This window comes from Sturnira hondurensis, unplaced genomic scaffold, assembly GCF_014824575.4.
Source record: "Sturnira hondurensis isolate 20B ecotype Veracruz unplaced genomic scaffold, ASM1482457v3 Scaffold0004136, whole genome shotgun sequence".
Taxonomy (NCBI): Eukaryota; Metazoa; Chordata; class Mammalia; order Chiroptera; family Phyllostomidae; genus Sturnira; species Sturnira hondurensis.
This window is the reverse complement of record NW_028076767.1, coordinates 21,418,827-21,430,834: the sequence shown is the minus strand read 5'-3', so window position 1 is coordinate 21,430,834 and position 12,008 is coordinate 21,418,827. Positions and strand designations below refer to the sequence as shown.

General features: G+C 53.8%; 1 protein-coding gene across 10 annotated transcripts in view; it reads right to left on the bottom strand.

The window, feature by feature from the left end:
- The window catches only part of EPB41L1 (erythrocyte membrane protein band 4.1 like 1), a 97,384-nt gene that overhangs the window by 4,053 nt on the left and 81,323 nt on the right, over positions 1 to 12,008 (bottom strand). For 2 of the 10 annotated variants that reach the window (XM_037043979.1, XM_037043978.1), the window contains 7 exons: positions 11,590 to 11,691; positions 9,867 to 9,947; positions 5,373 to 5,459; positions 4,475 to 4,558; positions 2,440 to 2,520; positions 2,042 to 2,158; positions 637 to 860 (listed from right to left, as the gene is read on the bottom strand). In XM_037043979.1, the coding sequence (XP_036899874.1) occupies positions 828 to 860; positions 2,042 to 2,158; positions 2,440 to 2,520; positions 4,475 to 4,558; positions 5,373 to 5,459; positions 9,867 to 9,947; positions 11,590 to 11,691 (585 nt within the window). In that variant the 3' untranslated portion in view covers positions 637 to 827. Of the gene's footprint in view, positions 1 to 636; positions 861 to 2,041; positions 2,159 to 2,439; positions 2,521 to 4,474; positions 4,559 to 5,372; positions 5,460 to 9,866; positions 9,948 to 11,589; positions 11,692 to 12,008 lie in introns of those variants that run through there. The other 8 variants (XM_037043981.1, XM_037043983.1, XM_037043976.1 and 5 more) reach the window with 6 other exon arrangements.

Genomic DNA, 12,008 nt, shown 5'->3' with positions numbered 1-12,008 from the left:
TCGCGCACCGGGTCAGTGGGATGGCTGGGATGGGAGCCAGGCCCCAGACTCCCAGCATGGAGTTCTTGGCCTCAGCGGCTCCTACACCTGGCTGCACGTGGACTTCCTCAGGGCCAAGGTGAAAGTGTGGCGACTCCCAGGCCCTTGTCTAAGTCAGAGTTTAGGGCCTTGGTTGTCTAGTACGTGTGTTCCCCAGGTGGTATCGCCAGCTCAGCACCAGCTTGGCTGGTGACCTATGCCCTACAGCTCTGAGATCCGGGGGACAAAAAGCAAGATTATCATGACAACTGAGTTGCATAAAGTCTGAGGAAAGCTGGAAGGGAGGCTCTGCCCATGACCAGCACACACTTCTAGACCGGCACTGTCTGAGAGAATAGAATGTGAGCCACAGGTGGAATTTAAAATTTTCTGGATGACAGATTCTTCTTGACAACATTTTCTAAATTTCTCAGTTTTCTAAAGTTCTCTAGATACATGGAAAATTTTATTTTCTAAATTAAAACTCTAAATTTTTATGAAAAAAGCAATAAAGAGAAACAGGTGAAATTAATTTTAATAATATCTTTCACTTAACCTAACATACTCAAGTACTATCATTTCAACAGGTAATCAATATAAAAATGGGTGAGACATTTTACATTATTTTTTCTGTATTAAACCTTCAAAATCCTGCAGGCACTTCATCCTCATTTCGGACTGGCCATTTTTCACGGGCTCAGTAGCTGCGTGTGGCTCCCGCACTGCACAGCATGGACCGACCACTCCCGCCACTGAGGAGAGTTCTGTCTCACGGCACGGTCGGTGGAGGCCAGGGTTTGGGCGGGCTTTCAATGTGGCAGGAAAACGCTTCCACGCTTTTGCTTCCAACACAAAAGGGATGGTAATCAAGGGAAGAGAGCAACATTCTTGGATCTTTCTAAAAGGCACTGGTTTTATTCATCGGGGAAGACCTGCTATTTTCGAGGGGTTTTGAAATGGCTGTCTTTTCTCTGGGGCATCACGTGACGTGTGTCAAGGGCAAAAATCTCAGTGCAGAGCTTGACAGACTGTTCTGAATAGGGGCAGGCAGGAGGAGGGTGACAGTCGTGAGTACGCAAAGGAGTTCATTTTTCTGTCATTTAAGGATTAAGTCCTGGGTTCTTTATTTGCCCCACAGCCGTGAGCCTGCTCGTGCCCGCCCCTGCGTGTGTAAACCCGGGGAGCGCACCCAGGTCTGGGTCTGACTCTCCGGCCGCAGCAGGTCCCCCTGCAGTCCCCCACTGTCAGTCCCCTACTGTCCCCGGAAGTAGCTGCGAGGCTGACTTTTACCATCACCGATTGGCTTTGCCCATTTTTTAACTTCCTGTGCACGGACCCCAACACGCACACCCTTTGTGTCTGACCCGCTTCACTCGACTCGGTGTCCGTCCGATTTTGTCGGTAGCTCTGACGGATTTCCGCTGCTGCAGCGCCACCTCCTTCCTCTTTTCCACCAGGGTATTGACGGCCCAGAGGAAACAGAACAACTGTCGGGGCTCCTAAGATCCTGATCCCAGGGGCCTGAGAAGTTGAAGGTCTGCCACCTGGCAGGACACACGGGCTCAAGGGCTCTGGCCCTCATACCTTCCCTCAGCAGCATCCGGCGACCGTGACGAAGACGGAGACTCTGGGACAGCAATGTGGCACTGGGCCGGTGGGACTTCTACTGACCCCCGGCTCATAGGCACTGACTGGGGAGGTTCTGCGTGCCTCCCCCTGTCCTGCGTGCCTCCCCCTGTCCTGCGTGCCTCCCCCTGTCCTGCCTCAGCATCCACAGACGGTCCTGTCTCCCCTTTTCTTACCACTTCAGATTTGCTTTTCTGGGTCTAGGGCCTGAAACCCCAAAGAACCAAGGGCCCAGGCTTCTTTCCCGCTCTGATTCATTGTGCCTGGTGATGATGGGCGGGCAAAGCTGTGCCAGGGCCCAAGCCACAGGATGAGGTCTCAGACAGAAACGACCCTCAGAGGACCTTGCCCCGGTTCCCTCCTCCCTCTCGTGGCTGCTGAGCCTCGCGAGCCTTACCTGTGGCTTCTTGTCCCTCTCCTCCGGGGATGGGTCTGTTTCTCTGTACACGACAGCTTTGGTCACCAGCATGTCGGGATGCTGCAGTTTGGCCTCCTTGATGGCCAAAGCCAGGGCCTAGTGGGAAGGAAACACGGAATATGGAACACGAGCGAGAGACCGTGGAGACCCACAAGCTGCCTGGGGCACAGCAGGGAGAATGGAGGCCCAGGGAGGGGCAGCGGTCAGAGTTAAAGGAAGAGACTGGAGCTTGGATCTCCTGGCTCCTCTGGTCCCCATTCAATGCCTCTTCCTTGGGGGCCCCCTGTCGGGACAGGATCGGCAGGAAGTGAACACCTTCCCAGCCCACAAGGGCAACCATTCACAGGTAACCAATATGGGGTCCCTCATTCCCATACCTGGTCTTGATCAACATCTTCGTCCCCAGTGATAATGATTCGCTTCTCGATCCTCGTCTCGGAAAACCCTCCTTTCACAGTCTGCGGGGGGGGGGGGGGGTAGAGGGGGGCAAGGTCAGCCTTGGGTCCTGCTGGACCAGCAGCAGTGACAGGGGACCTACCCAAAGTACCCCTCTACGGCACGACGGCCGCGTTGCCTTCTCTCTTAGCTCCCTCAGATTTTCCCTCTTTTGGCTTCGGGACTTCCGACCGCAGAGCTCGCCTCGTGATCATCGCTCCCTCAAACACGAAACTGTCCCCCCTTCTAGGTCTTCTGGCCCAGATCAAATATGCTCTCCCGGACCCTGTTGGTGATCCGCCCGCCTCCCTGCTCTCATACTTCCTGAGTGCCAAATTCATCTCTCATGGTTCAGGGCCTCTCTGCCCTTTGCCGACCTTAAGTGTGGGACCTGGCCTTGCTCTTTAGCCCTGGGATCTCAGGGACAGGGGCTGTCTTCTTTCATCTCTGTATCCCCTCGTCCCCACCTCCCCTGTCCAGCCTGACCAGGGCAGGTGCTAAATGCAGATTTGTTGAATGAACACATGAATGAAATGTGAATGGTGACAAGGTTCTACCTCAAATGAATTTAAACAACAGTACAAGAGAAATTTTGCTGATGACACTGGTAACCGCCACTATTTCTGAAAGGGCAGGTTTGGGTGTAAGTTCAGGAGAAGAAATGTGGAAGGGCCTCATTGCTTGGCAGAGTCAAGGAGGGCGGTGGCTGAGGGAAGTCCTGCTGGCGCCAGGAGTGGACAGAAAGAAGATGGGGCTCCCAGTCGGCAGGGCCAGGAGGGACTTCGGGTAAAAGAGTTTTCCGAGCTGTGTTCAATGGGGTGTGTGATAGAACACCTTCCTGTCAAGCTTTCAGTGAAGTCAGTGTTGCTCACTAATGCTTCGGGTGAGAGTGGGTGCTTTCTGGGGACTACGCAGAGGTGCTGAGTCCTACGTAGGAGGGAGCAGGGCGGGGACAGTGTATGAAGGGTCAGTGCCACCCACCAGACTTCTTTGGATGACTCATCAGAACCTGCAACTCAACCTGGCTCCCTGGCATCTCCCCTTCTGGCCCCCGGCCTGGGCCTCGGCACCCCCTGCCTTCCTTCTGACCTCTCAGCGTGGCCTTGCCAGCCTGTTCTCAGCCCCTTGTCTTCACTGGTTGAGTCACAGCCGACGCATCAGGAATGCCTCTCTTCTTGGCTTTTCCTCCTCCTTCCCCCACTCTGACCCCCACCCTGGTCCAGGCTCTCCACCCCCAGTCTCGCCAGCACTCGCGCTCTGCTTTCTCCCATCTACCTGCACACCCTGGAGGATCGAACCTCCTCTCCTTAAACTCCTCCTCACTGACTTACTCAGTTAAGGAACTGACAGCTTTCCAGTGGTTCTCAGACTCGGGCCCTCCATCAGCACATCTGTCCTGGAATTTGTCCGACTTGTCTCTAGGCTGCTCCTCCTGGCCCCAGTCCACCCCGGTTTCCCATGGTTACGTCCCGCCATGCTGCTTCTTGCTGGCAGAGACCACTGCTCCTGCTTCCCAACATGCATTGCTTACAGCCTCCCACAGCCCCTCGCACAGAGTAAAATCTGCTTAATGGACGAATAAGCAAACACGCAGTTTCTGCCTCTACCTTCTTCTCCCTCACAAGTCCTACCTGGATTTCCAAGACCTTGCACAAACCTCACTTTTTCCAGAAAACCCTTCCTCACTCTTTGAGCCTTCCTTATGTTGCCTGCCTCTAAACCCTCCAGCACTTAAGGACTGTGAGCCACAAATGCTATGGCTCACAACTGCTTCCAAGGAGATGGGCTTGTCCTCTAAGCCTGGCGGTCAATGTGGAAGAGCAAGGCCATACCCAGGGTAAACCGTAACTCAGAACCAAGTGCACAGCACTCCAGAACCTGGGAACGCCCCAAGTGTTCCCAAGGCTGAGTCATGGCAATGACCTTCCCTGGCCCTGCAGCCAGGCTGCGGGCATAGGGCACCCTGCTGCTACTCACTTTGGTAACATGGGTGGTGGTGGAGGTGGAGAGGGTTTCCGCAGTGGCGCCGTAGGTGCTGGTGAGGACATCTTTCCCGATGATCTGCAGAATATAACCACCCCCCACCCTGGGGTCAGATGAGGTGCTAGACTCTGCAGGGTAGGGGCAGGGGTGGGGGGTAAACCAAAGGACAAGCAGAGTGGATCCCATGACGGTGGAGTTTGGAAGCCAAGATGCTATGAACCACTGAATCTAAGAATTCAGGGAAACTGGAATCTTCAGCAAGTTAGACCCAGAAGATTCTCAAAGCCTAGAATCTAAGATTCCTAGAACCTGAGATTCCTAAGGCCCAGAATTCTAACAGGACCCTGGAATTTAAGACTCCTGGTATCTTAGAAGAAAGGACAGAGGGATCCAAGGCAGAAACAGAGCTCCCTCTCAGTCCCCTACCCTGGTCTCTCCAGGGCTGATGATGAGAATGACAGATCGGGATTCTACAGGAGCTGCAAGAGACCTCACAGGGACAGACTGGGGCTCACAGGGCAGCCACCGACAGAGCTGAGCCCAGAATCCAAGCCTCAGATCCCAGCTCACTGCTCCTCCTGGTCAGTAAGGAGAGCAGATGCAGAAGAGCTACATCACAGCACAGGCACCACCAAAGCGGGGAGCCACTTCACCCCCGTACTGCCAACGCCTTCCTGGGGAGTGTGTAGGGGAGGAATGGAGGGCAATGGACGAGACTCTGGTGGGCGCCAGGGAGCCCCATAGGCCCCTGAAAATGATGCAGCTCCCTGGCGCTGCCCTGAAAAGGGCAGCCTTCTGGGCTCTGCGTGGCATGTGCCGTAGGCCAGCTGTGGACCCGGGTCCGTGTTCTCAGCGTGGAGTCCCCTAGCCTGAGCTGGCCCTGCCCACTTACCGGAGAAAGAGAACGGATTTCCGTGGCCACCGTCTGTGGGCCTGGGATCATGGCAGCTGCCCCCTTCCCGGACTTGAGACTGTTCTCCTGGGGAAACAATAGTGCTCAGATGGCCAAGTCTCAGGTGGGTGGGCCCCAGGGTGGCCACAGCATGCGGCCGTGTCGCTCTCGTGGCCGTGGGTTGGATAGCGACATTAGAAGCAGGAGCTCGAGGCCTCACTCAGTTCAATTTCTTCTCACTCGTCACGCACTCACTCACCCATTCACACACTTAGACATCATTCACTCGGCAAACAGGTCCGGGGTGCCTGGCATGAGGGACACGGTGGTGAATAAGACACGGTACTGCTCTCTAGAAATACTAGTACAAGGGTTGAGACACTCAGGTTCTCGTCCCAGCCCAGCCACCTTCTAGCCACGTGGCCTGGGGCAGAGCCACCTCTATGGGCCTCAGGAACACACCTGTGAAGAGGGGCCCCTGTAATGTGGGTTCATCAGGGGCAACAGCTGCCCCACTGTGGGGAGTTGTTGACAATGGGGGAGACTTTGTGTTTGGGGGCAGTGGGCCTATGGAACATCTCTGTACTTTCCTCTTATTTTTCTGTGAATCTAAAACTGCTCTAGAAACTAAAGTCTTAAAATTAAAAAAAAAAACAACCTGGAAATCCTGCCCCACTCCCCTACAGACGTTATGAAGCTAACAATGGATAAAGGGCTTTGTGAATGGAAATCTACAGGATAAATAGCTATTAACAACATCACAATAATTATCGTTTCCCGAGTTCTTGCTACATACCAGATATTATCCTAAGGAGGCATTATCTCATTTAATCCTCAGGACAAATCATTTTAATCATTTCTCAGCTGTCTTACAGCTGAGAAACTGGAGGGCCAGTAATGTTAAGTGGCGTGTTCAAGACCCCAGCTAGTTAGTGATGGAGCCAGGAATTGGGTCCACGCCTGTCCCTCACCACCACTCTGCCCTCAGAATGCCTGCCCTTGAGCCAGCTCTCCTGGACCTACACTCCGTCTAACTGCTAGATATTCCTGGAATTGGCCTTGGGTTTACTGGCCCACATCTGGCAAGGGGCTGGGCTGTCTGCCTCTCCCTCCCACCTTCCACACCATGTCAGGGCTCAGCCCTGTCTGGCCAGAGGCCCAGAGCTGCGTCCATTCTGCAGCTGCCCAGGGGGTTGAGCCTGGTCTTGGTCTGTGCATGGGATGGACCTGGACCTCCGCCTGCCGGGGGCTGCATGAGGACAGGTGCCCTCTCCCTGCCGTGGCCCTGCCTGGTCACCTGGCACTCTATCTACAAGCAGCTTCCTCGGACAGAGTCCCAAAATGTGTCATAGCAGCAGACCTCAGAAGGACGGACTTCCGGGTTCAACGCTTCCTTTCTTCTTTGGGAAACAGCCACTCGCCACTTCAAGTCCTACTCTGTCACTTCAGGCCATTCTCCCCAAGCCTCTTCTGCCACTGCTTCCTCTTTCCTGGGCAAAGCCTCACCCTGACCTTGACAGAGGCCACAGATGGGGACAGAGGTCATTTAAAACAACCTGCTGCACCTGCCTCTCCTGTATCTCAGTCTGTCCTCTCTCCTGCCTCAGGGAGGAGCAGCTCCTGTCCCCACCAGGGCCATGTCACCATCTCTGGCCTGGACCCTTCCCCCACGTACTCAGGGCTCTCCCCTCACCGTCTGTCCTGTGTCCGGACCACCTCAGGCACTCAAGCCTTCCTCATCAAAGCCACTGTCCCCTATCCCTGTACCTGTGGCCCAGATCTTTCATGAACCCTAGACCTTCAAAATCAATTGCATCCTAGACATTTTCCCTTGGAAATGTCCCACTTGCCCCAGGGAACTCATCAGATTCGAAACAGAGTTCGCCGCCTCCTCCTCCCCCCGGCACACACATTCCCTCCAGGGCTCTGTTTTCGTCAGCACCTTTGACTTGTCACTGGGGGAGCTGTGAGGGCACAGCTACTGGGCCTCACCCCGTTTTATTTATGGCTCCGTCAGTCCAGGTGGCACCCCAGAGGCGGTCTTTCTCATAGGTTCCCAGGACCGCACTTTGAGAACAGCTGACTAGTGAGCAGCAGCACCGGCCCGTCTTTCTTCCTGCCGCCCGCACGTTCTGCACCAAACCCTGTGCTTCCCTTCTCTGGTGTCCCTTACCCCTGTCCCTCTCTTTGGCATCTACCTCCTCACTCTGGCCCTGCGCCAGCCCCTGAACTACTTCCCTGCCTTCTCTTTTGGCCTCTCTTAACGGCACGTAGGCGCAGGAGCACTGTCTCCTTCAGCGCTGGATTTGCGGTGCCTGGCACAGCACTTCACGCAGCGTGGGTGTTCAGTAAGTATTTGCTGAAGGAAAGAAGGAGGGAGGGAGGAAAGGGGGAAGGAGGAAAAACAAAAGGAACCCGTGCCCCAAGGGGAGGAATTTTGGCTCCAGGCATGTTCCACACAGGTTGCAAGAGTAATCTTTCTAAAACACAGACGCACTTGTTTGGATGACATCGTGCCCCTCATTAAAAAATCCAAGTGATTCTCCATTGTCTCCAGGATGAAGCTTGAACTTTGTAGGTGACATTCAAGGCCCTTCAAGCCCCAGCCTAGACTCCCTTTCCAACCTCTTCTTCCCCAGCTCCCCGCCCCCACACACACTTGACACCTCACTTCCCTGCTAGGTTCCTTCACATCCTTGCCTTCGCACCTGCTGTTCCCCCTGCCTGGAATGCCTTCTCCCCCAACTGCACCTTAACTTATCCTTCAAGCATAGCTCAGATATCACTGACTAGATAAAGCCTTCCCTGGCTCCTATGGTGTCACTGATACCCCTTCTCCCTGTGCTGCCTACGAATGCCTTATGCCACTGTCCTAAGAAAGCAGGAAAAAAAAAAAAAACCTCAACAGCTACTCACATTACAGACCACTTACTATGTTGCCAGGCTCTCTTCTGAGGGGACTGCACAGATCAACCTTAGCTCATCCGCACATCGACCCTTTGAGACATGTGCTATTATTACCCCTCACCCCACTTTACAGAGGTGGAAACTGAGGTTTGCAGAGGTTCAAGTGACCTGCCCAAGGTCATCCAGCCAGAAAGTGGGAAAGCTGGGCCTTGTCCACCATGGTGTGCTAAGCCCCTAAACACAGGGGCACAGCATGTTCAGTACGCCCAGGATTATTATTTGGCAAATGAATTCTGGCAGGCATATGTTTTCTTCAACTCTGTATCCCCACGCTGGACAGATAGAGAGGTGAATAAGTGTGTTTGGAACAAACGGAGGATGAATGGATGGATGAGTAAATGAATGATGCTGCTGCCTGCTCGCCGTAGCGTGGGTTTACATTTAGCTCCATAGGATCCCGATGCCACGCGGTGAAAGGTTTCGGGGGAAGGGGGAACTGAGTGACCAGGGAAAAGCGTGAGAGCTGGTAACCAACTGGTTTGGGTTTATTTACCTTAAAATCTTGTTTACTCAAAAATCTATTGCAGGGTCGTCTAAATTAATGTAATTCTCTTCCTATGCATCTACCAGGGTTTGGCAAGAGGAACCATCTGAAAACAACTTCCCAGCAGCTCAAGACAGGTCTGGCCTAGGCAGTGATGCCCGCGCAGCCGCAGCCCCAACCCCAGCCCCGCACCAAACCCTGCCCCACGTGGCCAGTGCTGTCAAGGGTCTGGATGAGGGAACAGAGCAGAGAGGTCGAGGTGGACAGCAGGGCTTCTGGACTCAGAAGGCCTGGGCCTGACCTGGCTCTACCACGTACTGGTTGTGTGACCTTGGGTGAGTCACTTTACCTCTCTGATCTCCAATCTCCTAATCTGGAAAGGGTGACGAACAAAACGGCATCCACCCCACAGGTTTGTGAAGACCAGTGAGATGACGAGCTGGCACCACAACCTGTGTGCTGAACGCTGTTCGTTCTATGCTGTCATTGAAGTACCTGATGTTACTAGACTCTCTCAAGAACCTCTGAACCAGGCAGGATAGGGATTATTCCCACTTGAGGACGCCTGAGGCCAAGGACCTCCTGTCATGGGTCAGACAGCGAAGAGGTGGTGGAGCCACAGGTCCCTCAGGAGAAGGTCCGAAATCCTGAGCTGCCAATTTAGGATCCCTGCCGCCATCTACTGACCAAGGCAAGGAAGTGGGAGAGATGGGAGCAAATGTGCAGCGGCTAGGAGGACCGGCCCTGTGACTTTCAGACACAGTCCTCCGGCAGGCGTGGCCAATAATCAAACAGTTCCACCCCCCTTTTATCCCCGCCGTGGCCTGGACGGTCTGGATAACTGACACCCAGGGGTTCCACCTCCCACGCTATTCAGTCCAGAAAACTGAGGTCCGACCAGATGTCAACTATGGTGTCAGACAACTATGGTCGCCTGTCTCGGGCTGGGCACAAGGAGCGCAGATAAGGACTTCCTGAAGCAGCTAGTATCATTTCCAGGGCAGAGGCTGAGCGGAGAGAAAAGCCTCCTGGGTCCTACTTACCATGGTGGTCGATATGGTCTCCGTGGTGATGGAGGGTGTGGTTGTTAGGAACTCCTTCACCCCTGGGGCAGTCCCGTCCACCTGCAGTCACAGGAAGGGGTCGTCAGAGTGGGACACACAGAGAGGGAACGCCAGATACTCCTGTGGCATCCGTCACCAGGGCTGGTGGCGGTCCCAGTTACCAGGTGACCAGCCACCTGGTGGCTGCGTAAGTGAACAAAGCCCAGGGGCACGGGCTGTCCACACACAGGCTGAGGTACAGATGGGCCTCACAGTCTGCTGGTTTACTTCAGTCAACTTATTTGACTGACAAAGGAGAAATAATCCCAAGCAATTCGACCAATTCTATCCACATTTCAATGCACGTGGTCTTTGCCCTGCTGATCCCATTGCTAGGAATTCACCCTTTGGAAAGAAACTGTGGAAGCTCTGCCAAGAAGTCCAGACAAGGAAATTCCCTGCGGCACTCGACAACTGCAAAAGAGAAAACCAGCATAGGCCCATCGATGGGAGACTGTGAAAATGGGGGGGCCACTCCTGAGTGGGACTAGGAAGTGCGAGGTGGGTCCATGTATGCCGACAAGGAGACCTCTCATAAGAAAACTATTTTAAAAGATCAATGTAAAAGAGAACAATCTCTTTTCTGTAAAAAACTTTATAACATCTTGACATGTAAGTATATAGGAAGGTATATGCATACAGAAAAAATCTCATTTGCTTCTGTTTGAATTTCATAACAATGAGCATTTTGTTGTTGTTCTGATATCAGTAAGGATTACTGAGTTGTGGGATTTGGGGCCATTTTTAATTTCCTCTATATTTCTCTGTGTGAAAATAAAACACAGTACTAAAAGAAAATAGGCCAGAGGGGGAACACGCTGCCTGAGGTCATGTGGCTCATCAGAACTCAAGGGTCCTGACTGTGGCACCAGCAGCCCCAGAAACCCCTGTGTGAGTTAGAGAGATGGAGGCCAAGCTCTGGAAGTGACAGAGTCGCCCGCGGTGTGTTGGTTCGCGTCTCACTTCAGTTCCTGGGGCAAAGACTGGTCTGCAGGGCAAGGAGCCCCCAGCACAGCAGCTCCTCCCACCAGGGAGGAGCAAGACCCACAATCTCAATTTTCAAAGTTTAAAAACCACAAAAGGAATTTAGGAACCACCTGTGTCAATTCACAACGGCCTTCTTCCAGGTACTCGGAGCGTTTTGCCTCACTAAGACAAATGACTTGGGGTCTCTCTATTCCCCAGTTTGTTCATTTTGACAATCTGAGTGGAACCCCCACGCACAAAAAAGAAAATGACTCAATGTGAACCATTGTGACTGCAGCTGGCTCGGGCTCTCACGTCTTCTCTTCCCAAGCGGCCCCTGAGGGACATCAAGAAAGTCTCCAACTCCTTCAGGCAATCTGAAAGCCTCCATCCTAATCCACTAGCCACTGGTCCTCACCACACTCCCAGGGGGGCAGGAGAGACATGATCACCCCGGTTTAAAGGTGGGGAAGTGGAGGCATGAAGAGCGCAGTCTGCCCAGGACAGAAGCCCATGCCCAGCACCCACTCCCAGAGCTCAGGAAGGGCAACCATGCTTTCAGGAGCATTGGGGTAGAGATGAGGGCTCTGGGCGAGCCAAGGTGGCGAGGGCTGGCCAGGGGGTTCATTCACAGTGGGAATCTCCCTCCCAAATGCCGCACGCCTGAGCTCAAGGCATGCCGAAAGGCGCGGTTTACCTGGGTGTCCCCAGCGGTGACTCTGGTCTGCAGCACAGCCTCTGGCTCAATCTTCTTCCTGATGGCCAGGCTGCTGACAGTCACGGTTTCCGCTTTCACAGGCTGCAGGGAGATGAGGAAGGATACTCCGTAACTCAAATGCCCGGCACGACTCCTGCTCATGGGCAGCTGTGGTGTAGGGTTAGCAGGTTCCCTCCCACCCCTGCAACTGACCAAGACTCCAGAAAGGTACACAGGTCAAGGCCAAAGAGGTGTTGTGTGATGTCACAGACAAATACCCTAAGAGGAGAGCCAGAATCACCCACCAGCAGTACCCAGATAGGCCTGCCACGGACCCTGAAAACACACAACCTCATGGTAACCATATGCTATTTTCCGGTCTACCATTTACAGGGTATCTACCGGCTCTGGCCAGGTAG